The 25,563-nt window shown below is 51.7% G+C and overlaps 1 protein-coding gene across 1 annotated transcript; it reads left to right on the top strand.

Annotated features, from left to right (window-relative positions):
* Window positions 1-1,009: 1,009 nt before the first annotated feature.
* Window positions 1,010-23,857, top strand: YWHAG (tyrosine 3-monooxygenase/tryptophan 5-monooxygenase activation protein gamma). The gene is made up of 2 exons (XM_069791391.1): window positions 1,010-1,283; window positions 20,364-23,857. The coding sequence occupies exons 1-2, from the start codon at window positions 1,197-1,199 to the stop codon at window positions 21,018-21,020; spliced, it is 744 nt and encodes a 247-aa protein (XP_069647492.1). The 5' UTR covers window positions 1,010-1,196; the 3' UTR covers window positions 21,021-23,857.
* The last annotated feature ends 1,706 nt before the right edge of the window (window positions 23,858-25,563 follow it).

Raw genomic sequence — 25,563 nt, 5'->3', positions numbered from 1 at the left:
CGCGGGGACAGCGGCACCGGGAAGGACCGGGGACCGGCGGACACGTGCACCGGGGCACACCCGGCGTGCGAGTGGGAGGACGGCGTTCGCCCACGCGGGGCTGTGCGTCAGCACTGCCTGGCTCCCTCCGACAGGGATAAAGCGCTTCCGTTGGGATCGGCGCGGTTCCCTTCGTTAGACCCCTTTCCCTTCCCCCTCAGTGCTGCAGCATCCTCTCGGCATCGGTTTATCCGTCGGCTTTTTAGGAAAACAGGGTCTCTTACGGCTCCTGATGGAGCTCCTAACGCGCAGCAGAAGCTCGGCTAGGCCGGAGCAGACGTGCGCCTTTATCTCATGTGTTATTGATGAGCGAGCGCACCGCGCTCCCGAGCTGGCCGCTCATAAATTATCCAGCACCGTCGTTTTTCGGTGGGGCTGCAATCCTCGGTGGGGGCGGCTGGGAAGACCCCCCGCCGTCGGGAAAGGGGACAGGGGAGGAAAAAGGAGGGGGTCAGTTGTTTATCCCAAGTTGTGTCACCGCAGCCTGGCCCAGCACCGTCACGGTGTGGCAGGGACTCCGGGCACGGTGTCACCCGTGCCCGCGTTGTGTGTAGGCCCGGGGTCGTGAGGGGCTCCACGGGGGTCGAGTCAGCGGCCTTGGGTCCCACAGGGGTGCATGTGGCCGAGCGAGGCCTACCCCGGGTGGGCAGCCCCGTCTCCCCGTGTGTGTGTCGCGTCCCCCCCCCTCCCCCGCCGCCGGCCGCTCCCGGTGAATCAGCACGGGCAGCCGGCGGGACCCCGCGGGCGGGGCGGGGCGGGACCCCGGCGGGGCAGAGCGAGGCGGTGAGACCGGGGGCGGGGCTGGGGGGGCGGTGTGGCGCTGACGCGCGGGGCACGACGGGAGATGGAGTCCTCGCGGGGGTGCGGCGGGAACCGCCGCACCCCCGCGAGGACTCCATCTCCCGTCGTGCCCCGCGCGGAGGTGGCGGGCGGTGGGGCGGGGAGGGGCGGGGCGGGGCGGGCGCAGGGGGGTTGTGGTGGCCCGCGGCGCGCGCACAGCACCGGGTGCAGCCGCCGCCGTCGCCTCAGCCGCAGCAGCGCCAGGAGCCGCCGCCCGCTCGCCCTCCTCCCGTCGCCGCCCTTCCTCTTCCTCCTCCTCCTCCTCTTCCTCCTCCCGGAGCCCGCAGCCTCCTTGCCCTTCCCCCGGCCCCGCGAAGATGGTGGACCGCGAGCAGCTGGTGCAGAAGGCCCGGCTGGCCGAGCAAGCCGAGCGATACGACGACATGGCGGCCGCCATGAAGAACGTGAGTCCCGTTCCGTGTCCGTCGTCCTTCCCCGCCCCCCCCAACCCCCCCTCCTCCCCCCGCGACCCCGTCGGGCCCGCGGGTGCGGGTCCGCGCTCCCCTCGCCTTTCCCGTGCTGCCCCCCTCGGTGGGTGGTGGGCTCGGGCTGGGCGGCGGGGGGGGCCGCGCCGTGGGGGTGTGTGGGCCCCGGCCTCTCGCCCTTACCTCCCCCAGCATCGCCGTCCCTCCGTGCGGCTCCGGTGCTTGTGCTGCCCCCGACACCCCCCCCGCTGGGTCCCGCTCCCTTTGCATTTCCCCGCCCAGGGACACCCTGCTCTCTCCTGACCCCCATCCCCTGCCCTGGACCCCCCCCACGCATCCTCTCCCCTGTTCTGGGGCCCCCACCCAGCCCCACGCATTCCTCTCCCCTGCCCTAGAGCCCCCCCACGCATCCTTTCCTGCCCTAGAGCCCTGATACATTGCCTTCACTGCCCTGCTGCCCACCCCCCAGGAATCCTCTCCCCCGTCTTGCTGCCCCCCACTCTGCCCCACACACCCTTTCCCCTGCCCTAGAGCCCCCACGCTGTCCCCACACATTGCCTCCCTGCCCCATCCCTTCTCTCCCCCCACACTAGGCCCCCTCTGCCTGCCCCACACATCTTCTGCTGTGCCCCCATCCCCACTGCCACTCCCCACCCTGCCCCAGCGTGGGGGGCAGAGGAGCCACCCCCGGGGTGCGGTGCTCCCCGGGGGGATCATGCTGGCTCGGGGGGGCTGCCAAGCCCTGTGGGGCGAGGCTGCGGGGAACCCTGGGGAGGGGGGATGTTTGCGTGTACACTTCTCCCTGCTGCTGAAATACCCCCCCCATCGCTCCCGTGCATCCCTTCCCGCGCGCGGTCGGCGAGGCTGGTGTGTGCCTGTGACCCCAGCGATCAGGAGCCCTTTCGCTGCCAAAGCTCTTATTTTTACTGCACTTGGTTGGAGATTTATGAATTGAGTCATGTTGTATTCATTTCACGCTCTTAAAATAAAGACTCTGCATATAGCAGGCTGATCTGATTTGTGACACTGAACGCTCCCCTTCAATACTGACATTTTGACAATATAAGAAGGGAAAAAAAACATATCTCTGATCTGATCTTGCAAACAAAGCAATCGTGGGAGGCAGGATCAAGTCATTCCAGAAGATTCTGCATTTGTCATATTGCAGAGAGGCTAGACTGGGTGGAGGGAGGGAGGGGGTGCTTTAAAGGGGAAAACTGTTCTTTATGTTTGTCGTCTTAGTCAGGTCTGAACCTTTGCGAGGAGCTGGGGTGTCCTCCCTGGCTGATGAAAAGTGAATGCTGATCTAGGAATGTCGCAGTCTGCCGTGGGTGCAGCTCTGTTTGCCGATATTGCACCATTTTGTCAATAACCTTGCATTTATCAAACAGACAAAACTGTCACAGCCCGAGAATGGGAAGGGAGGAGATATCTTATCAAGAAATGAAATACAGATAATCAGAACAAGATATTATCATATTAAACCAACTGGGCTATTCCTCTGCTGCGCTATGGCTTTTATACCATTTTCTGATAACAGCATCTATTCATTTTAAAGCAAAGCCTGCTGTGTGAGCAGATCCTACAGCTCATTTCCTACGGATAATACAGCCGCTATGACAAAGCCGACAGGGATATGCCTGGGACGCACAGCCGTGTTGCAGTATTCCCGCCGGGCGAATTTCCCTAGCCTGCTTACCCGGGCTCGGTGTTTAAACCAAAGGTGTTGTTAGAGATTATATATATAGTTTTTCCTTTTAGACCTTACTGGCCCTGGTGAAACAGTAACCCGGGCTAATGCCACTTATCAGTTGCCGTGTAGTTTGGCCATAAGAAAATGATTCACAGCAGGAGTGCTGATGCCTCCCGTGACAGCAAACAAAAGGCAGAGCTTTGTTCTTCATTTCTGCGCGATGCTGCCCAAACTCCGGCACGCTGGGTCCAGCGGTGATGGGCATGTCACACTCGGTTATCCCTGTCACCGTCCTGTGTGCTGCCCATCCCCCAGCTCCGGTTGTGCAGGAGGCTGATGACCTCGCACTCATTTCCGTAGCAACGCCTAGTGATGTCATATGCCATGGTCCAAGCTGCAATGCACCCAGGTGGTAGCAGAGAGCATGCGGGCTGCGTCTAGCTAAGGTGATGCAGAAGCATTCCCGTGGTTGTCGCCGTTTTGTCTCCTGCCCTCTAAACCTAGCCATCCGCTCGTTTCCTTAACACTGTGCTGAGAAATGCCGGACGGCTTTTCTTTAAAGTCTGGCGTGGTAATGATGTGCATAAAAGAGGTTCATTTTCCTGCAGCTTGAGCTCACCATTGCATTTTGGTGGTCACCTCATGGGTGGTGACATGGCAGCCGGGCGCGTTGTTCAGCAAGCCTCAGTCCTGCCTGCTTGAGAGCCTGTGCTGAATGGCTGTTGTAGTGGTTTAAAATGGAAATGGTGTGCTGGGGCTCTTACTGTCTACTGATTCACCCAGTGCTGCTTGCCACAATGATGTACTGGATCACAATAGTTTCTTCTAAATAATATTATATATAATAAGTTCTAGCTCCTTCCTTGCTGCAAGTGCCAGCCACCAGTGCCCCTAATTGGCACATGCAGTCTCATTGCTGCTGCAGGAGCAGGACTGCTCCTTCAGCCCCCAAATGTGACAGGTGTACTGGGGAGTCTTGGTAAAACACAGCAGATGGTCCCCTCGCCTACCAGAGGGAGCAGAAGGTGGTGCTGCACCTGGGAAGGGTGCAGGGCTGGGCCCATCAGTCCAGGGTATGGCTGCATGACCTTGGTCATGTCCCTTGTCACCTCAGCACTGTTGGGGGGGGGTACAGTCAGCCCTATAATGTGTTGGAGACCAGGAGAGCTCCCCGTGGGTCCCCAGGGTGGTGGCTGTGCCCGCTGGTCAGTGGGCAGGTGTTGGGCTTACCATCCCAACCAGTGCTGTGCTTGCTGGCGTTTTGCTGCCCGCAGCGCCTGTGGTTGAAGGGAGCTGCCTTTTTGTCTGGTTCAGCTCCACAAAGAGTTTACCGTCCGACCCAGCGCCAGGGCTGGGGATCGATATCCATTAGCTGGGGAGCAGCGATGCTGCTGGAGGCTTTTTGGAGGTGGAGACCTGCCAAGCTCCCAGTGGGTGCTGCCTGGGGAGCAGAGCATGTGCCTCCCCATAGACCTTTAGGGTGGGGGGGATGCACAGGTGAGCAAGCAAGATGATTGCAATAACTTCTGCAGGAAATAAGTCGCCTAAAAAGGGTGGGGACAGGATTTTTACATTGCACCTATGTATCACGTAGGTATGGGACCATATGGCAGAGTCCTTGAGCTCACCTGCAGGTCCCCTGTGAGGGGAACACCTGGCTACTTGACTTTGGGGACCTAACCTCTGCAGCGGGGCCGTGGCTGTGCTGTATGTGAGGACCGTTAGCTGTGGTGGGTGTGGAGGGGTGAATGTTGGAGATGCTGAAAAGCAGATGGCTGCTGCCCAAGCTTTAGACACAACTGGCTTTTGGTACAGTAAATGGCCGTTGTGGGTGGAGGAGGAGAGTGAGCGTGGAGAACCGCAGGCCTTCCCTGGCACGGGATACGTGGGCTTCTGCCATGTTGCTCACCAGCCTGGCAAGCTATCATCCTCCGCGTCCAGTGACCAGGTTAGTGCAGATAACAGGGCTTCACGCAGATAGCAGGCTCGCCCTTGGAAAGAGGGAGTAACACAAATCCCTTCTATCTGGAGAGTCCCAGGGGAGTGGAGCAGGGATGATTAGCTGCTTTCTGCTTTGCAGCGTAGATGAGACAAAAGGGTGAGGTGGAAAGGCTTCTCCAGGAGGAGTGCTGGGCAGGCCATCTGTGATGGTAGGAGGGGAGCAAGGAGTGTGAGCTGCTGTAGTAGCACTTCCCAGGGGGGCCAGGGAAGGCTTTGGAGAAACCGTTTCCAGTGCCGAGGTGGAGGGGGTATGTTGGCATCTAATGACTGTATCGATGCTCTTGCTGCCGCCCCTTGTGCAGGCATCTTGAATGCTGCTCAGCCTTGTGGTGCCTCCTGGATCACTGCAGCATGAGGCTGCATGGCTGCATGCTTCCCGACCTGCTCTTACACATAGAGGAGCAGTCCTCTCGCCCTTTAGCAGCGAGGGCTTGCTCAGACCTGGGGGGGGGTGGGGGTCTGAGACACAGCGTGACTCACGAGCCGGGAGCAGGGCTTCCTTCCTGGAGGTCCATGGGGTCAGGGCAGGATGGCTGCTGTCAGGAGCTGCTGTCCTGTCATGCTTCCGACCTCGTAACGGTTCATGGCGTGGGTTGTCTCTGCGTAAATTGGCCTCAGGACCTTGTAGCGGTACGCTGAGTTGCACATCGGCACTTAAGCTGCGGACAGGTAGCAACATGCCCTGTACGCGTGTACAGTGGGCACTGCGCACTAACTATATTAACTGGTGAGTCTTCAGCAGCTCAAGCTCTTAGAAATTCCTCTTTAAGCTCCTGATAATTCTTTATCTATGAGCTTTAGGAAAAGCCACTGACTTGTGAGACCGTGCTGGGTTTCTCTCAGTTGGCCAAGTGTAACAGCCAGTTGTGGATTTGATTAGAAATAGCTCTTTTTGAACTAAACGGAGGTGGTATTGAGACTGTGATGGAGAATATAGCTCTTGAGTCTTCTGCAGATGTCTGGGGTACATGGAAACAGTAAAGCACTTGGGCAGGGGCTCTCCAAGAGCCCTTAGATGTTTTTGGCTTAGCCAGTAGATCTTTTGGATGGTGGCTAGCCCTGAAAATGCAAAAAGGGTGGTGGGTGGGAGTTGTCTTGACCCCCCCTGCCCCTGCTTCGTTCTTGCACTGCTTCTTGTGGTTAAAGATGGCTGGCTCACAAGAGACTTTTTGGCAGGGGGAGCACCAAATAAGCTTCATAATATGTATGGACAAGCCCTATCTGCCCAAGCTTTGTTCATCAGCTGATCCCAAAGCTGCTCTCTGGAATAGACTCTTTGAGCACTGGTGATGTGAAATTGGGCTTGCTAGAAGCTACAGGAACAGCAGTTTAAGGGCAACCACAGAACTTCAGCTCCAAAAGTGTTTTCTGGATTGAGAACTCCTGCACCTCTGGAACGTATGCACTCTGTTCTTGGCTTGTCTCATCTGAACTGGATGATGTTGTTTGGCATCCTCTTAGCATTTCTCATGAGTGTGCTGGATGGTGCTTGCAAGAGAAGTGAGGGCTATCCAGATAATTGTGTTGTATCCCTCTGCCTCGTCTGCTTCCTGCTGCTGGGTCACGGCTGGCACTACCCATGGCTCTTCTCTGGGATCTGGATTGTGATCAGGGGAGATGAGAAACATGCTTCTTCCTCACCTTCTGTTGCTGGTAGAAGAAAGATTTTTCCCTAATTTGGGGATCCCGATCTTATTTTTTTTTTCCTCTGCGCCATCTCTTCTTCACTGTGTATAACTGGACCACCTCATTTTAAGCTGTTTTCATTCTTGTGTCTGGGCCAACAGCATTAGAGCTGGTCAGGAGTATGGTCACCTTGGCTTTCTGGGTAGGAATAAGAAGTGTCAGCCTCACAGAGTTTAAGATGAGGGAGGTGGAGTAAAAGTGACCTGATGGTCCCCAGTAGCCCATGAGGAGGCCTGGGCTGGACCAGGGTTTTGTTCCCAGGCTGGTGGGTGACCCCAAGCCCCTTCACAGTCATAAGTGCAAGGATTTTCAGAGCCCGGTATTTCACTGCACCACTCCATAGTGGGGTGTCACGTGCTTGGAAGAAGCACAGTTAGGACTGAGATGGGGAAAGATGTCAGTGTGCACAGGATGGTGCATAGACAGAGGACTCCAGCTGGACCAGCAAGCTGCTCTTCTGCCTCCTGCTGAAATGCTGGGATGGGATGCTTCCTGACATTCAGGGTGGGTTTAAGCTGTGCCAATGAAAAGACTCTGCAAGGACAAAATGCACAGGGGCCTCTGGTATCATTGTACTGGTAAACAGTCGCTTAACCTTGGATACGGTCTTCTGCCTTAAATCTCTAAAGAATTTGTGCTCCCTTGGGTTCAGTAAACACTCTGGGACAACATAGGTGAGCACATGCCAGCCGGCCTGTCTGGGTGTTGTGGAACTGCAGATTGAGTAGGGTGAGGCATTGAGCATGCAGATCTTCATACCACGAGGCATCAGAAAAGATGAGGTGTGCTTGTCACATTTACCATTTTGATTGATGCATACCTGTAGCTAGGAATTGATTTACTGGCTGTGACTCTTGAGGATACAAGAAGAAACATGTCTCAGGGTGCAGCTGATGGAGCAGCAGCTGGGAGAGTGGTAGCCATGACTTTACATCTGGAGAAACCTCCATGGACGGTGACGCATCTGGCAAGGTCTAATGCATGAACTCTACAACTGAACTCTTCAGCTTCTATTTTGAGCAGCTTCCTGCCAAGTAAACCATGTGCAAACGAATGCACAGAAAGTTGCATGCAAGGGCACCTATTTAGGAAAAATAAACAATCCAAGCTTTTGTGTGTCCAACTGCTAATGCTTGAGTAACCAGCTGCTTCTTGGGAGGTGGCTTTGTCTGAGCTCAGACATGTCCTTGGATGCGGAGCACTGCTGGACTTGTTGGTGCTGCTTCTCTCCCTTGGCAGAGGTGAGTAGCGTGTTGGGAGCTCAATACCAGTCTGGCAGGGAAGAGCAAAAAGGACTGTCAGACTAGTTCAGAATAGAGCTAGCTGCTCGGTGTATGCCAGCCAGACACCAGGCTGTTCAGAGGAAGGTGCAGAGGAAGAGGGGGTTGGAAAATGCCTACAGTCTGACCCGAGGGAGCCTTTTCTCAGCAGGGTCGGTGTCTGGGGCATTTAGGACTCTGCAGATCTGAAGCTGCCTTCTGCTTTTCTGCCCAGTTCTACCTCTTGAACTGTGAGACGGTGAAACATGAATGGATACTGGAATAACTGCGGTACAAAGCACAGTGAAACAGGATTTGCCTGGCTTCCCAAGAATTTATCCATTGAAGATCTTGATAGGATACAGGTATCATCTTCCAGTTCACTGTGGCAAAGCTGTGATACAGGGCTTCAGTTGTCTCTGGATAGCTGATGCACCCTCAGTGCTTCCAGGTGTTCTTCTACGCTTCAGTGCTCTGCAGCTCAAGATAGCTTTTTCCAAAGCTAATGCTGTTATGAGTATTTTTGTACTAACTCATTTGGAGCCAGCTTAGCCCTTCTTTCCTTTGTTGTCCAGGCCTTTGTTATTTATTTCTGGAAGGCTGAAAGCCTTAAACAACTTCTGTTCTTTACTGGAAAGGTAACTAACCTAACTTGTCCTTGGCTGAAGTCGCCCTCCCTCCTATTAGATTCACGTGACTGCAGACAAATGGCAACCCAATATCTGGAAAGCAAAAATTTCGTGAAAACAGTAGCAAGTATTTAGTCGATTTGGTTCTGGAAGCAATGGCCACTGCTGGAAAGCGATAGCTTGGAAACCTGTTTCAGCACCTGCTAAAACAAAGGGGAAGTAGCTGTGAATTTGTCACTGTGCTGGTAAGGATATGGTGGGTTTGTCATCGACCTCCAAAACCTTTGGCTTGATTTCAGGATGCTGTTCAGATAAATAGCTATGGCCAGTTTCACACTGGTGGTAGTTAGATAAAATGCTCTGCCATGGCTGCTGGCTGCCAGGCTCTGCCCATGCTCCTGCCGGTGCAGCTTTTGGTCTTTGCAGATGGGGGAACTCTTCTTCCCCCGTGGAGACAAAATGGCTTTGTGGGAACCCAGCCCACGGCTTGCACAGTGCTGTCTAAATGCACTGTACATCTACACATGGGCGGTGGAGGACCCTGCAAGATGAATGAGGCTGCAAGGGAGCCTGGCTGTGCTCTGCTGGGCAGGATACAAGTGGTGCGCTGGCATTGCTGAGGTCCTTCCTGGTCTCTGCTTCTGCCTCCTCCCACCTTCCCCCCTCCAAAGCAGAGCAAGCGGGAAGTGGGGGACTTCACAAATCTGCACTTGGTCTGGAGCATGCAGGAAAGGGGAAGGATATGGACCCGTGACCAGCTGGCTGTGGGGTTTGTGTAATTTGGTGGTGTGTCATATCTCCTTGGCCAGGCACAGCCAGTGCTGTCACAGTCAGCTTTCTCTTGCTCGTTCCCCTGGCTGCTTGATCTAATGAGCGGAGTGCCTCCTCCCATCTTAAAATGAAGGAGAATCGTGACAAAAGGACTTTCATTCTGCTCTTTAATTTATTTATTTAATTTTTTTAAGAGGCCTGAGTCCTCTCTCCAGAGTCCAGATGTCAAGATGTTGGATTCCTACCCACAGCTCTGGGTGGGGAGCCTGCCTCAGGGAGGAGCTCGGCAGCGGGACGGCTTTGTCCGGCTTCTCAGAGTGCACAGTGATGGTGAGCCCGAGCTGCCGCATCTCTCCAGCCCCTTTGGTGGGCCAGAGCCCTGGAAGCTGCTGGGGCTGGTGGAGTGCAGGGCTTGATGTTCACCCAGGAGTCTCACCCTGGTTGCAGTGCTGGTTTGCTTGGTGGGGTCTGGAAGCACTCAGAAATGGTAAATTCTGGAAAATGGAGCTGAAATGATGAGGCAGCAATCCTCGGGCTGCAGGAAACACTGATGAGACTGTCTCTCAAAAGCAATGCCTTCATGTAGCTGGTGAAACAAAAGCCTTTGTCAGCCTATTTAAGTACAAACTTCCCCTGGTCTCAGGTTTTTCTGTGCTAACCCAGACTTAGTCATATCTCAGGAATGACCCAACACATGCTCAATTAGTTATTAAACAAACCTGCTTTTTGGCTCGAAACTAGTGATACAGTGACCAAGGGCAGTGTATTAGTTAATAGCAGTAGGAGAGTAACTAGAGAACATGTCACTGATGATGGCATGAGATTCCCTTAAAGTGATCCCCGGATTAGGGATTAGAGTACTTAATGTTTTTCTTCTATAAAGGAGATGTTAGAATTGAGTCAGTCTATGGGTGTTTGAAGCAGCTGCACTTGGATGAACGCAAGTCTGCAGGGACTCAAAGTACAAAACATTCCTTAATTGTTTGCAAATTCCCTCTGATCTTACTGGATGAGTTGGCTTGCTTGGGCTGTATCTTTGCTTACGTACCAGGCAAAGCTACTTGGCATGTCAGTATGCTTCTGATTCCTCCCTAAGATGGTTTCAGCAGGGCTCTAGAAAAATACTAGTGAGAAGTCTCAGCTTCAGTGTTAACAAGGCTGCTGATGGACATGTTGTTTGGACAGTTGTGGTGCTTTGCAGCATAAAGTTTATTAATAGTAGTTGGAGAAACTGTTGCCGTGCTGTATGCTAACAGGTATGCTCGAGAACTGCTGTAGGAGATCTGCACTTGTAAAAGACTAATGCTTAGTATTCAGCAGTGAATGAGAACTTGGGGGAAGATTAACAGCCTTTGATTTACACCCAGCTGAGGAAGGCATTGGAGCTTTGCCTGTTTATGCTGTTGGGCTTTGTTACATGGGATGAATATTTCATTACCTTGAAGTTGGGTTCTTGCATTTGGTGGTGTCAAGACGTCAGTGCCTGAGGGGCTCTGTCACCTGTGATGAACTGAGATCAAATCTGTGGTAGTAGTCCCTTGGGCTTCAAAAGAGGGCTGGGAGGAGATAGCTGGAGCCAGGCAAGGGTAGTTAAATCCAGTCAGATCTGGAATAATAAAGTGACCCTCCTCATAATTTAAAATTGGCTGCAGAGCTCCAGAAAGCTGCCAGAGCAAAAACTTGACTTTCCATTCTGCAAGTTCATTAAGAGATTAAATAAAATTGTCTTTGCTAGAGGTGTGTAAGATCAAGCCTGAAATCCCTGAAACAGTGGGAGGGTAAAGTACATGTGGAGGGATAATCACCTTACTTGCTGATGCGGAAATTAAACCTATCGTGGAGCTGGCATGCTGGAGTCCACCTGGGTGTTCTGGAAACTCTTTTGCTTAATCTGGTAAAACATGTTTCAGACTCTGCAAGGAACTGCAGGTTCTGCAGACCAAAAGACCTAGAGCATAACTCTTGGGGCTTTTTTTTTTTTATATATATATATTTCCAGCACCTTGCCTTGATGTGCAACAAGCAGACTTTCCCAAAGTGTCTGGGGTAATGACATGAAGCAGTTAAAAACTTAAGCGTTAGCTGCAGGGAGTTGTTTGCATGGTTGCAGCTTCTCCCATTTCATCCTGCTGGAGCAGCAGTTTGCCAGCTGCCAGGGCAGCAATGGCTCTGCCATGCAGGAGGAAGCCATGCAAGCAGCCAAGAATTGCCTGGTTCATCCTGCTCCAGCTAGACCTGGGAGCAGGCTCGCTCTGCAGCCAGTACTTGCTTTCAGCCTTTCCCAGGGTGTCCCACCCATGGCACGTTGTCTCTCCTCTCTTAGTTCAACTGAATAGAGGTCATGGGTACAGCACAACGCTGTCATTTTTTGAGCCCCTGATTAAGGACAAGCCCTGGCACTTGAAGCTCCGGGGAGGATTTGATGATCTGGTGGCAGGGTACTTGTTGTCTGGCAGTGAGGCTGGAGGTGAGCAGGCAAGCACTAATATCTGAGCCAGATTAGTACTCTTAGAAGCTGTGAGGTAAGTCTTTAAGCAGCTAATGCTCCCAGCAGCACTAAACACCCCCCCCCCCCCCCCCCATGAAACTTGGTTCATTTATCTAGTGTGTCCCTGCTTATGTGCTGGAGTCCCTGAAGTCTGTCTAGCTTGGTTTTGTTTTGCCATAAATTGGAGTGGGAAAAAAAGTCAGTCTTCCCCTATGTTGACAAAGTCTTAAGACCAGAAATGACCAGTGGTCATCCCATGGACGGCTGCTTCAGCTAAAAAGCCTGTGAGTGGATGGACTTTTCTGAAGAAGAGTAATGCTTGAATGGAAAAAAAAAAAAAAACCCAAGTCCTATCAGCAGGGAACAGACTGGATAATCCAAGGCAGAAGAGCTCCCCAGGCTGTTGGTTGATGGAGCAGGGTGGTGATCTTGGGCTGCTGCTGAGGTGCTTGCAGAAACGCAAAAGTGGGCAGATGATGCTTGCCAGCCTGCCGTATCTTCGGGAAGGAATAGCTTGGTTTCCCTTCTGTTGCTTTGTAGTTAGCAGGCAAAGGTGCTGGTATCCCATCTGCCAGAGACTGTGTGATGAGCCCTGAGTGACAGTCCTCTTAAATGCTGGGACTGATGTGCTTTGACTTGCTGCTTTCTCCATCTGGTGGCAGGAAGGCACTAGACCAACAGAGATTAATTATTTTTTCCAAGAGTTTTTAACAGGTATGAGGCAGCTAGTGGCAGCAAGACAGTGAAACAAGTTGTCCTATGACCAGTTTTCGTCTTGTTTAATAGCCTGTCTTTCAGTAAGGCTAACAAGAATCAGGGTGTTAATAAGGAAGACAAGAACTTGGGCATAATTCCTTAATGGCTCAAAAAGCAGGTACTAGCTATAGGAGCAGCTCCCTGCTACCAGACTGTGCAATGCTAATTCAGAAATGGTTTGTAGCTCTACACTGATGCACTTGAAGAGCATACATGATGCCCATGCTGGGAAGCTGGGATTGTTCCTTCCAGCTGGTTATTGTGATGTGTCTGGGTTGCTCTCTGTTAACTCAATAGCCATGGCAAATTGCAAGGTCTAATAATGTGCCTGGAAGGCAGGCGGATGTTCCTTTGTGCTTGCCTTATCTCAAAAGCTGCAGAAGAAGCTGGTGAGGCAAATCGATGGCACCCAGGTATTCTGCAGCAGGAAAAACTTGAGCCGTTAGGCCAAGTGCTGGGACTGCAGTGCTGCAGATAAGGGGTGGTACATGAAATGCTGCTACCAAGTGCAGAACAGGAACAGCTCAGAGCTCTACTGTTGCCACTGGTTTTCTCATCTTGGCTCCGTTATGACCTTTTACATGCAGGAATGACCCAAGTAGTTCAAACTTGCTTTTTCTCTAGGTGAAATTCATCAGAGCCAGACTGAAACTGGAATAGATCTGCAGGCTCCAAAGACTGATCAAACCTGTGTGTGGTGTGATGAAATTCACTTTGGCTTAAGTAGTTGTTAAGCTACAGAGGCCAGTGAAATAAATGAGCTCTTGGTTTTCATGTCTCCCTTAGAATTTGAAGTTTTTTGTCTCAGGTGGTTCAAAGTTGCCTTAAATGATAAAGGCTGCAGAGTGGGATGAAAGCTGTTGTTAACCGTAGGAGCATGCAGAAATCCTAATCGGTGTCTAGAGTGCCTAAGTAGCCTCTGAGATCCAGCTATGCTACAAGCAATAAACAATCTTACTTTGCAGACTCTGGTCCTTGGTGCATTCGGAGCAATTTGAAATGTAATGGCAGAACCATCCCTTGTGCCTTCAGCTGCTGTCCTGTGATGAGAGCTGGCCCTGCCAGCTTAAAAAACAGGAACTAGCATATGATTATTCATACTGAAACAGTCAAAGGACACAGCAGTGGGGAACTGACTTCTACCCACAGCCTGCTTGTGCTTTTCTGGTCTTGTCCAAGATGAGAGGAAGGGCTTGACCTGCAGCCCAAAATCCCCTTTGCTGTGAGAAAACACAAGGAGAGAGGACAGCAGAGGGGGTCAGCAAGGAGACAAGGAGTTATGGTGTGACTTCTGCTTTGGAAGTATGACATGGGGGACGAGGCTAGAGTACAGGGCGGGGAAAGAACCAAACCAGTGAAATCTGGTAAAAATTTAGATTTAGGTCTAGTTTAACACACGCCTACTTTGCGTCGAAGTAGGACAGTGCTTAGGAAAAGCATCTTTCCAACTGCTGTGATGGTGTCAGAGGACAGCTTGCTCTGGAGTGCACAAGGAGAAGCTGTTCTTGACTAGGCTGTGCGACAGCTAGTCATGACTGTAATCAAGCCACCGGGTAATGGTGACAATTTAATGTGTTTGAGGGCAGCTGTTTCTTCAGAAACTAGATGTAGTGTGAGATGGGGACAGAAAAAACAGGCAGTCTCTCTGGCATGTCACTTCCAAAATGGCAGCACTTGAGCTGCTGAAGGTGGTCTGGTGCTTGCAGGTAGGTGATGGGGTCCCACCATGAGACAGCAGCTAGAGGTGGGGGGGAAGGTGGCATGATTGCAGCTGGTCATGAACATTTATCAGCTGCTTGAGCCTGAAGTGGTTGTGTGCTGGCTGCTCCCCTTGCTGGTGGCTTGATCACCTTGATGGTGACCAAGTAACAATTCCAGTGGTCAGACTTCTGGCCAGAACACTATTTCAAAAGCCCATTTGCCTTTTAAAAAATGAAACAGAAAAGGGAACCTTCAGGCCAGACCTCAGTGTGACTAACAAGCTGCATGTGAAGGAAAACAAGGCAGTTGCTAGGATTTCTGTTGAGAGATAGCATACTTAATTAGATGGTGCAGAAGCCGTAGATAGAATAAACACAGGTGCTGAGGAGGAGATGGCTGTTGTGTATCCTGGTGGAAGAGGAGCTCTGGTGATGTTCAAAAGCTGTTCTCAGTGGACAGTTTGAGGTTCTCATGGTTGTGTCTCTCACGGAAAGCTTGGCTCCTTTGTAGATGTCTAACGTCTTTAGGGACTCAGGATCTCTTCCAGGCAATCAGAAAAGCAAAAGTGTAGAGGTTTATAACATGGATTAAACTGTCAAACGTTGATGGTATTCCCCAGGGAAGAATCTCTGGGTCTGCTCAGCTTGCTCTGCTGTATGCTTTAAGATAAGACATCAAAGCTAGGTAGGAGCCATAAATGGGTGGACACTTAGTTCAAAACTAAGTGAAAATCCATGTGTATAAGAATAAACAGGTAAAACTAAATCCTGTGGTGGATCTCCATTGCAGCTACTGAAGTGTCCTCAAAAATAATTTCATGATGTACTCAGAAATTATTACTTCAGACCTACTGATGCAAGGTGAGAAGTGGAGGACAAGAGTCCTGGAATAAGGCCCTGTAAGCAAACTAACCTGCCACTGACTGGGGGCAAGCCTCCCCTGTAGGTCTCAAAAAAGCCTGTTAATTAGGATGCTTCTGGAAAGAAGGTGCAGTAGGACCAACCCTTGGCTTTTGGAGAGCATGAACCCTGACAATCGGGGCAGGTAAAGTTTTGTGTGCTCCCTGGCTGCTCCCCACGAGGCTGAAACCTTTCCCTGGCTGCAACGTGATACTTAGGCATGCCAGAAGCCTGCCAGGTTTTGGACAGAGTGCTGAGTCAGAGCTTGCAGCTGTAGTAGAGAAGTTGGGAGAACCTTCTCCAAGATCATGCTGCCTCTGAAGAGCTTTGTTGCAAATCAGAGAGCTTTGATTTGTACAAACCTCTGGACTCTCAAGCAGTAGAAACCCTAAACTTCCAGTAGATTTTGTCCAATGGGAATTACTGGACTGTCCCTGTGGCTTTAGGGCACTTAAGTCTTGGTGGTGCAGACGCTGCACCCTCAAAGACTGCAGGAACTGGTGAGACTGGAACTTGGCAGCGTCCTCCAGCTTGGCGATGGAGCGTGCCTCCAAGCCAAAGCCTGTCAGTGTAGACTCCTCCCTGCCAAGCCTGGTGGAGACCTGCATTCCCTGGCTAGGTGTCTTCTCTGCTTCTGCCCTTAGGCAGGGCTTCTGCCGAGCACAGGGCTGCCTGCAGTCTGCGAAGGGTCTGGTTCCTGGCACGTGTGTCACGTGCTGTGACAGGGCATGGGGGAAGCTCTTGCAAGTAAGACCATTGCCTGCAGACTAGCAGGGAAATGAGAGGTGCCACAGCTGAGGTCTCCTGCTGCTCTGCATCAACAAAGAGCCAGTCTTGTGGCTGGCCTTGTCTGGGGGGAAGAAGCAGAAAGGAAGGTGAAAAGGTCCTTTTTTTTTTTCCTCTCAAAATAGCTAAAAGACTGGCATCTATCAAGTTTGCTGCTGCATGAGCATGTGGACTAGTTCTTCATGCTTGGCTGTTTATGCCACATGCAAGGCTTGACTCCATTTCAGCTGCATGCATCTCCTGCACCCCCCCCCCCCACCCACCTCTCTGATCTACAGGAGCACGAGGGTGAAATGAGGCTTGACAGTTACTGAGATTTGCAGTGCAAGTTCTGCTTTTCTCTGCTCTCAACCAGGGAAGTAAAACTCCAAAATGACTGAGCTTCCCAGAGAGCAGGTAGACTTCCAGCCAGAGGCTGATGGCTTTATGTTCCTGCCAAGCCCTCTTAATGACAAATTGAGATTTTTCTTTGGATATTTGAAGTCTCTAACTCCATTTAATAGTGCTGGGAATGTCATCAGGTGACCTAATGCTTGTAGGGTTGGTCTGTATGTGAGGATGCTGGCCTTCTTAAGGGAGGTGAGACCCCTCCAGGGTCTGAGTTAAGAAGGTGGGGGGTTTCTGGTAATACCAATCTGGATGCTGGAAACAAACATTAGCAAAAATTCTCCAAAAGGGCTTGTAACGTGACCACTGCAATCTAATCCAGGCCTGATGCAGGATATTGCCTTATTGATGTTACATCAGAGACATTCAATGCAATGCTTTAAATTAAGTATATTGGAGCTTGCTGTTTAGCCTCTGGCTTGATTGAACTCACTTTGTGTTGGTATCCTGCAGTGTAAGGAAAAGTCAGCATTTGGTTGGCCAGCACAGGCTTACAGTGAAGGCACAGACCTGCATCCACTTGACAAGTTGCTGCAGCAGTTTCTGGATGGTCTTCTGCTTCACCCGTACAGCACTGTTGGCAAAAGCAGTGCAATGGTGACCGTGCAATCCCATGTTGGAGTGCAGAAGACGCCAGCGCAGCCTTCGGCAGCACAGTGGGGCAGGCTAGCGGGCAGCAGAATCTTAGCTGTAGTGCTGAGGTTCTGGGCAGACTGAGGCAGGGATGATGGCAGTTCTCAAAGGCAGCTTAACCTGGGATGCATCTTTTCCACCTTCCAGTGGCTCTCTGATTAAGGCAGCTAAGTGTACCCTTGCTGTCTGATAGCTAGTGTTCTGGGCATCTTGCATTTTCTTCCTGCTGGGAATCCAAGTGCCAGATGGTTTTCCTTTTTTCCTCTCTCAGCTCAGTTGCAAACTGAAATACATGTGGGACTGCAGTCTCTTCCCTCTCCTAATGCTGAGGGATGTGGTCCCTGTCGCCAGCCGTGTTACACCTTTGCAATTTCTCTGCAGTGCTCTACCTTACTGGGAGCCTGGGTACTGCTAGAAAGCAGTTACATGGTTAACGAGGCTCCCTTTCTGCTTTGATAAGTTCCCTGTGAGCTCCCTGGAGGAAGCTGCTTTCTGCACAGGGGTACCTTGCATCTGTGAGTGAGTTGGTTGAAAGGATTTTGACAGGCAACTTTCTTCCATAATCCTTAATGGCTTCAAATTTAAGATGTTTATGGCAAAGCTAATCCTACAAAACTCCCTGTAGTTTTAATAAATCTGTCCTCCAGCAAGACTCTTCTGGTGAGATGAGGTAAATCTACTTCTTTCTGCAGTGATAAATATCTGCAGACTGGGCTGTGGGGCAGCTTTAAAGTCACCTGCTTGGTCTACACTTAAAACTGGTATCTCTGCTCAGAGAGCATCTCGCTAAAAGCAAGACCTCATGTGGTTATCAACCTTCATAACCAGTGCTAGGACAGAAAACTGTTGGAGTCGGGAAGTCTCTTGTAGTACAGCTGTTGATGTTGGACACTCCATTTACAGCTGGAAGGTAAGAGAATAAGTCGGGCTGGGATTTCTGGATGTTTCTAGTCCCAATTCCCTTACTCAGTGCAGATTTCTAGATGTTTCTAGTCCCAATTCCCTTACTCAGGGCAACCTAGATGGTACAAGACCCTGAGTAACCTGAACAAGTTTCAAACATCTCCAAGGATAGACAATCTATAAGCTCGAGGGCAGGAGGACACATTCATTGTGCTCCAGTATCTTTCAAAGATGGCTTTAACCTCACAGTATCTTTAGTTTATGTTTGTGCAGGTATCACTCAGAGGGAAGAATGAATGGAGTAATTTCAGAGTTGTTAAGTCCTGTAAAATTACAAACAGCTAGAGACCTCTGAACTTAGAGCACAAGGCAGGCTGGAAGCAGCATATGAATAACTTGCCAGGGGTATTTTAGCACGTTGCAGGTGGGCTGCATGCAGGGCTGAGCCTCTGACCCAGCCCCTCTGTGGGAAGCAGCATATCACACAAAATGCAGGGCTGTGTGGTTAAACAGCCATCGTTAGCCTGGCTGGGAGAGGTGGGAGGTGGGTTAGTCTCCTGGCACCAGGAGCTGCTGGATGGCCCGGGCATCAAGCACCGTGCTTACCTTGGGACGTGAAAGCTGGGAGCTGCCTTGGCACGCTGCCCTGTGTACCTTGTCCTGTATTGGTGGCGACTGCTGATAGTCACAGGAGATTCTGCCCTCTTTAACGTGACACCCATTTCCCTGGTCCCTCAGCCATCTTCTACCCTTGACACAGAAGGCAGTTGTGCCTGGTTAGCACAGTAAGACCCTCTTCTGTATGAAGACAGGCTGTTTGCTGGTTCGCCTGCCAGGCTGTAGAGCATCTCGTGGAGCAGCACAGGTCCGTACAATAGCGGGAAGTGGGAGTGGAGGCTCTTCTTGCTTCCTCTGCCTTGAGGAAGGGAGTAGGGGGGTCCAGATCATAGACCAGTGTACTCTGCTTGCTGTGTGGGAAACTAAGGCTTAGCTGTAGCTTGGTTTTGGGAGAAGACATTAGCCAGACCATGGCTGAAGAGCTACAAGAAGAGCTGCAGGCAGGAGTGGATGTTGCTGGGATGAGCAGGTCAATATAGTATAAGCAAGTGTGAGTCATTCCAGGCCACTCAAATTGAAGTCCTGGGCTGGGCCCTCCTACACCTTCCAGCATGAGCCCTTGGCCTCTTGATCACCACCATAAATGTGGTTATCTAGGCCCAGAACACACCTTGTCCTTATAAAGGCTTGTGAAAATGACTCAGTATTTACAGAAGCCTTTCACATCCAAACCATTACCTAATCCTTCTGAGAAGTGACTGCCGAGAGCAGGCTTACAGGTTCCTGCTCTGCTAGCCTGCTTCCCGCATGGCCGTACCCAGGGTGTGTATGTGGCAGGGCGGTGTGCCCCCGGGGAAAGGGGACAACAGCGATATCCAGGCTCAAAGTGCCACCTGGCAGCTCTGACTGCCCCAGCTGAGGGGCTGCGTGGAGCAGCCTGGCTGCCGCAGCATCCTGGGCTGCTGCACCCACTCCAAGGATGCAGAGACCCACGTATGGGGCACAGCGCAGAGTCAGGGGGGGATGCGAGCCCTTCCCGAGCTGCCCGTAAGGCACGGCAGCTGGTGCAGCAGTTGGCCGGCTGCCTCGCTGTTGCCAGAGGTGCTGCCTGGGTGGCTTCAGCCAGCGGTGGGGTTGTGGGAGCTGGAAAGAGATTATTGCAATATCAAGTGTGATGCTTCCCAGTAACTGAAACGGCCGAGGTGGTGTTTGGCAGCCCGCATGTGAGATGGCTCTGTGCTCCATCGTCTCCTTAATCCCTCTGTTACTGCGGCGCGTCAGGCAGGTAGAAGTGATGCTGTGCATTAACACTTAATCCTCAATGAGGAAAATCCTGTGTGGGAAGAACATACTTTTACCATGTGAGCTTTTAAGTCCTTATCTGTACAGATGCCTTAGGCAGCTGTAATTTTAACATCTAACATATTCTTTAGGCATCTCAGAAGCATGCCCTATGCTTATGTGAAACAGAAAAGATGAACACCCTGTAGCTATGGTATTGTTAATCCATGCGACTAGCTCATAACCCTAGACCATCTCCACCCTCTTGCTTTGAGTGTCCCTCTCGCCAGCATCACAAAGTCCAACTCTCATCCCGCAGGTGAAAGGCGTCTCTTTCCTAGAAGATTTTTCTCAATCCAGAAAACCCTGATCTTTGAAGAGACGGAGAATACCTCGAATAAAACCCAACCTGCCCCTTCTGCTTGGGGACTGGACCGTGGCATGATTTCCCAGCTGGCTCCCTCTGGGATCGGAGCAGATGCTGGATGACAGAACAGGACTTTGGGAGCCGGCTGCCTTCTCCTGCCTCTCACTAGAGATGCACGGGAACACCCGAATGTGTGATAGGAAAATAAGTGACTGGGGCGTAACCGAAGTCTCTCTCTTCTCTCTCCCTCTCTTGATGCAGGTTACGGAGCTGAACGAGCCTCTGTCCAACGAAGAGAGGAACCTGTTGTCCGTTGCCTACAAAAATGTGGTGGGGGCACGGCGTTCCTCTTGGCGAGTAATTAGCAGCATCGAGCAGAAGACCTCTGCTGATGGGAACGAGAAGAAGATAGAAATGGTCCGGGCCTACCGCGAGAAGATTGAGAAGGAGTTGGAAGCGGTGTGCCAGGATGTGCTGAGCCTGCTGGACAACTACCTGATCAAGAACTGCAGCGAGACGCAGTACGAGAGCAAAGTCTTCTACCTGAAGATGAAAGGGGACTATTACCGCTACCTGGCCGAAGTGGCCACCGGTGAGAAGAGGGCGACCGTGGTGGAGTCTTCGGAGAAAGCCTATAGCGAAGCCCATGAGATCAGCAAGGAGCACATGCAGCCAACCCATCCCATCCGGCTCGGTCTGGCGCTTAACTACTCGGTTTTCTACTACGAGATCCAGAACGCGCCGGAGCAGGCCTGCCACCTGGCCAAGACGGCCTTCGATGACGCCATTGCCGAGCTGGACACCCTCAACGAGGACTCCTACAAGGACTCAACGCTCATCATGCAGCTCCTCCGCGACAACCTAACGCTCTGGACGAGCGATCAGCAAGACGACGACGGTGGAGAAGGCAACAACTAGACCCCCCCGATGGACTGGCAGCCGCACGCTGATGCTAACTACTGCAGTCTTTATTTTTTTCCCACAAGTGGGGGGGGGGTCAGGGGTGGGGGAGGGAAAGGGAGGGGACACCTTCCCCGGGAGGCCCCCCACAACCTGTCTTTGATTGCCTCGTTGACATTTTTGCCAAAACACCACTAGTGGAAGTCAGGCTGGCTGTGCTGGTATGGAATAGCAGCCTCACTGGCATATGGACTGTTCTGTAGATTATTAATACAAGTGGAGCTGTCTTTAATTTAACTTTATCGCTAGAAATAAAAGGGTTTTAAGATGAATTCACGTGGATGGAATGGCCCTCGTTTTTAAGGAAAGCAACGCAAGAAAAAAAAAAAAAAAGGAGTTCTGTGGTTCCAGTAAGGCTTTGTGCGTTTGTTTCTTCAGTCCAAGTGCCGTGTGTCCGTACCACGTCGCGGGGTGTCTCTCTGCAGCGCTCTGCCTGGCAGGGCGTAGCTTAAAATCCCCAAATTGAGAAGGAATTAAAAAAAAAACCAAACCAAAACCAAACTAAAGAATTCGGGGCTTGCAAAGCCCTGGGATTTAGGCCATCCAATTTTTTTTTTTTTTAAGATATGTATTAGGGTAGCTTACAGTATTAACACTAAATTGCAGTTTACAGTATTTCTACATTACAGCCATATGACATCAAGCCTTTGATTGTCTGTTTTTTCTTTTGCTAGTTCTTTTGGCTTGCCTTCCTGATCAGTCCTCGCCTGTGGACTGGCTTTAGCTATTCTGTGTCGCCCAAGGCAAGAAGACCGCCCGCCCGAGGAACATCAAAGCTGCTCTAGTTTTTTGGTCAACAGCTTAACAGGTGCTTGGCTAGCGGCTGTTTCAACTATTTTAAGTCCACAGCAAAAGGTTTAAGAACTTAATTAGACAAGGGGGAAGTGTTTAAACTTAAAATGCCACTTAAATAAAAAATAATAAAAAAAAAAATTTAAAAAAAGAGCATTCAGGTCTGTATGTCATGTACTGTGTTTGGTATTTCAAAAGACCATCCTGATTTAAGGTGCCACAGCTGCTTCCTCAGGGATTGCACTGCCATTTCACTCTGCCTGACTTTCTCCCACTGTACCATGAGGTTTGTCAGCAGATCTCTAGCACCCAGGCTCCCTTGTTTGTCACCAGGGAAGCCGGGTGCGTTTTCCTTTCTCCTGGGGAAGCTTGTGGTGTAATGAGTGAACTTCAGGAGCTTAGAAACTAATTTGGTAGAGAAATCCTCAAGGGAAGAGCTACAATCATAGACATTTCTATCAACCATCGGGAGCCCAGGAACTTAGTTCTCTTCTTAGAAAAATCTTTTCCAAGTCTGTCTGATCCGGCTGGGGGTGGGAGACGGGGCATCTGAGTTGCTTAGCAGGTAATATTTACCCCATTTTAAGTAAATTTATTTTTAATTTTTATTTTTACGTCGTTGTTGGAAGTTCACTGCTGTTCTCTGGCTTACGGAGTGCTGTGCCACGTGGCTTTTCACCTAAAGCTGCGCAGTAAGGAAAAATCGCACTCGTGCATTATTATTATTATTTTATTTTTTTAATTTTTTTTGGAAACAGGCTTTCATTGTCCCTTTCGAGAGTCAGTCCGCAAACAGTGCGTCGTGGTGTTGCACACACGGTACAGCCGCTCCTGCTGTCGGGTTGCACGGGGAGACGTCGCTCCAGCTCCCTTTCCACAGTCAAATGAAGCCGCTACCCCAACTCCTTGGGGAGCGAGCGGAGCCGAGGCCAGCGCTCGGCCTCCAGGTATTGCCCTGGCGATGCCGGCAAAGCTTTTTTTTGACCAGGATGTCTTCTCACGCAGAGTCTCGCTCAGCCTCGCTTGCGGCGAGCGAGCAAGCGCATCCGCCTGGTGTACGGTGTGCAGCATCCCGTGGCGAGAGGCTCGTGGTGCCGGTACGTGCCGTGGACTGGAAGATCGCTTTAGGCTTCTTACCTTCCTTTGATTGACCCTCGTGTCCCATGAGCAGTGTTGTCCCAGCTGTATAATTTGGAAGTGATTTACTGGAATTACAAAACCTATCTTTTTTTTTTTCCTTTTGGCTTTTGCTCTGGCTGCTTTAGGAAACTTATGCAGGAGAGATGGCACAAGAGGGCTAAAAACAGAGTGGGGGTCAGGGACTTGATTTTTAAGCAGCTTGAATGGTTTCTTTCGTTTTTTAAGAGATGCACTTGCCTATGATACTGTCTCTCCAGTGAAATGATTACTGCTCCATTACTCTATTGATACAATATTGTGCATGCTAGTGTCGTATTTCTATACAGTAGCTTGAAATTTATTAACTTATACTGTAGATGTTATGTATTCCTATGACAAAATAGTCTTCAAAAATTTTTTAAAGTTTTTTAATTTATTTTTTTCTTTTGGGGGTAAAGTTTGCTCTACCAAATAGTGATCGTAACAAACTGATCTGTTATGGATGTTGCTATAGTGACATGCAATTATATATGATTTTGTTTTTAAAAAGGAAAAAAAAGCAAAAGAAAACACCAGTGTTAGCTTAATCTTAATGTCTGGTGTTCGTCATGGTGAAATTATAACTATTACAGTGTAGGAGAACAATGACTGTGTTCTTTGAATGAGCCTTTGTTTGTGCTTTTTGTCATGTTATGCAGTGAACTATTTTTAAGGTCTAATCAGTGATTATTTTTCCAACTCCGTGTTTCTGTAAGGAATTATTTCACACACGGACCATTCTTAGCAGTTTTTCCTCAGTGATGGAATATCATGAATGTGAGTCATTATGTAGCCGTCGTACATTGAGCAAATAAACTTACAGATCTGACGTCAGCGCTGCTTAATTGTTATCGCCTGTGTTGAGTTTCTGGGGGGCTCTGTGGGCTGGGGAGGGCTCCCCCTCGCCATTGGGGCTCAGGAGCTGGGGCAGGCAGGGGAGGGCCAGGAGTCCACAGCCTTGATTCTGCTCCCCGGGGTCCATCTCCCTTCCGTCGGCACAGATGGAAGCGGAGATGCCATGCTCCGCATCCCTGCGGGTTAATGGTTCACCAGGTTCCCAGCCTTCCCGGGGCGGAGGCGAAAGCCCTCCCGGGCTGGGGGAGCCATGGGGATGGTCCCTGGGTGCTCCCGTGGCAGTAGGGGTGGGTGGGTGGGTGCCTCCCCGCCTCCCTCCCTCCCTCCCCGATGGTTTTTCCACTCGAAGCCACGAGCGGTGACTCACGCTGTAAAAATATTCTCCTCCCTTGGAAACCATAAACCGAAAATGTGGCTTGACTCACGCGCCCTGCGAGGGATCTTGGGGGGGGAGTGCAGGACAGACGCCCCCGGGGAAGGGACGAGGAGCAGCTCCCAGGTGATGGCAAAGAGGGGCTGGGGGCTTGCTGAGCCCCCCGCCACGCAGGGAGGGACACCCCACGCCCCACAGGCAGCACCCCATCCCAGCACCGTTGCACGCTGACAGCCCCCTTGCTAAGGCTGGGGTGGCTTTTGGGGAGGCGAGAGCTGCTGTGGGCTCTGCCCTGTGTGGCACCCATGCCTGTCCACTCCGGCATGGCCACAGGAGAGGGGAGGGGGCCGGGGATGCCCCTCGGGGGGGCTTCTTCCCTTAGACACATCTTTGGGCTGACAAATCCAACCGCTGGCCACTGAGCTGCCCGGGGACGGGGGGGTGTGGAAGCAGGACCTGATCCTACCCGGCTAAGCCTGGCCCAGCACCCTCCTGAGTCCAGATTAGCCCCACATCTCCCCCCATCCTGACCCCCCTCCTCCCCTCTCTGGCAGGGCCTCAATTTCCCCACCTGGAGGGGGAAATGGATCCCCCAGGCTGGAGCAGCGCCCGGGGCCCTGGGCAGTGCCCGTGGGGGTGAGGGTGTCAGTGTCCCCCAAAGATGCACCGGAGGGGGCAGAGAGAGAAGGAAAGAGCATGAGCCAGTGGGCAGGGGCTTCCACACTGCTTGCCGGGCAGGATTTGGCCCTAAAAATGGGCTGTTACCTGTGCCCGGGGCTGGGTGCTGCAGTGCAGTGCCCAGGGGAGCACAAATGCAAGCAGAGAGGCTGGGGAGTGGGGGCAGCCCCTGCCTGGCACCCCCAGCCCTTCTCCCTTCCCTGCAGGCAGGGGGGCTTCAGGCAGCTCCCGCTTGTCCCGTCCCTGATGCTGGAGCCTGCCAGATGGATGCCCTCCCAGGAGGCATGAGACCTGCCAAACTCATTGCACCAACCCCTGCTCCAGGTGCTGCAGGGCCGGGTGGGGGGGCTGGTGTTCATCCCTCCCACCCCCCCCAAACTGGAGTGCCAGCGGCTGCGTTCACTATGGCAACCATCTCCAGCACTCTGGTTGCCGTGGCCACCCATCCCCAAAATGACACACACACACACACACACACACACACACGGGGGGGCCCAAACACACGTGTGACACCCCCCCTGCCCAGCAGCAGGAGCTGAATCCGGCCCCACCCCGGGCATCGTGCCTGAGACCTGCAAAACTCATTGCACCTCAGACTGCTGGGGCAGAGAGGTTGGGGCTCAGGGAGAAGGGTTTTTTGGGGGG

This window comes from Haliaeetus albicilla, chromosome 9, assembly GCF_947461875.1.
Source record: "Haliaeetus albicilla chromosome 9, bHalAlb1.1, whole genome shotgun sequence".
NCBI classification, from domain to species: Eukaryota; Metazoa; Chordata; class Aves; order Accipitriformes; family Accipitridae; genus Haliaeetus; species Haliaeetus albicilla.
Note: the sequence above shows the minus strand (reverse complement) of the source record. Positions and strands in the feature narration are given on the sequence as shown.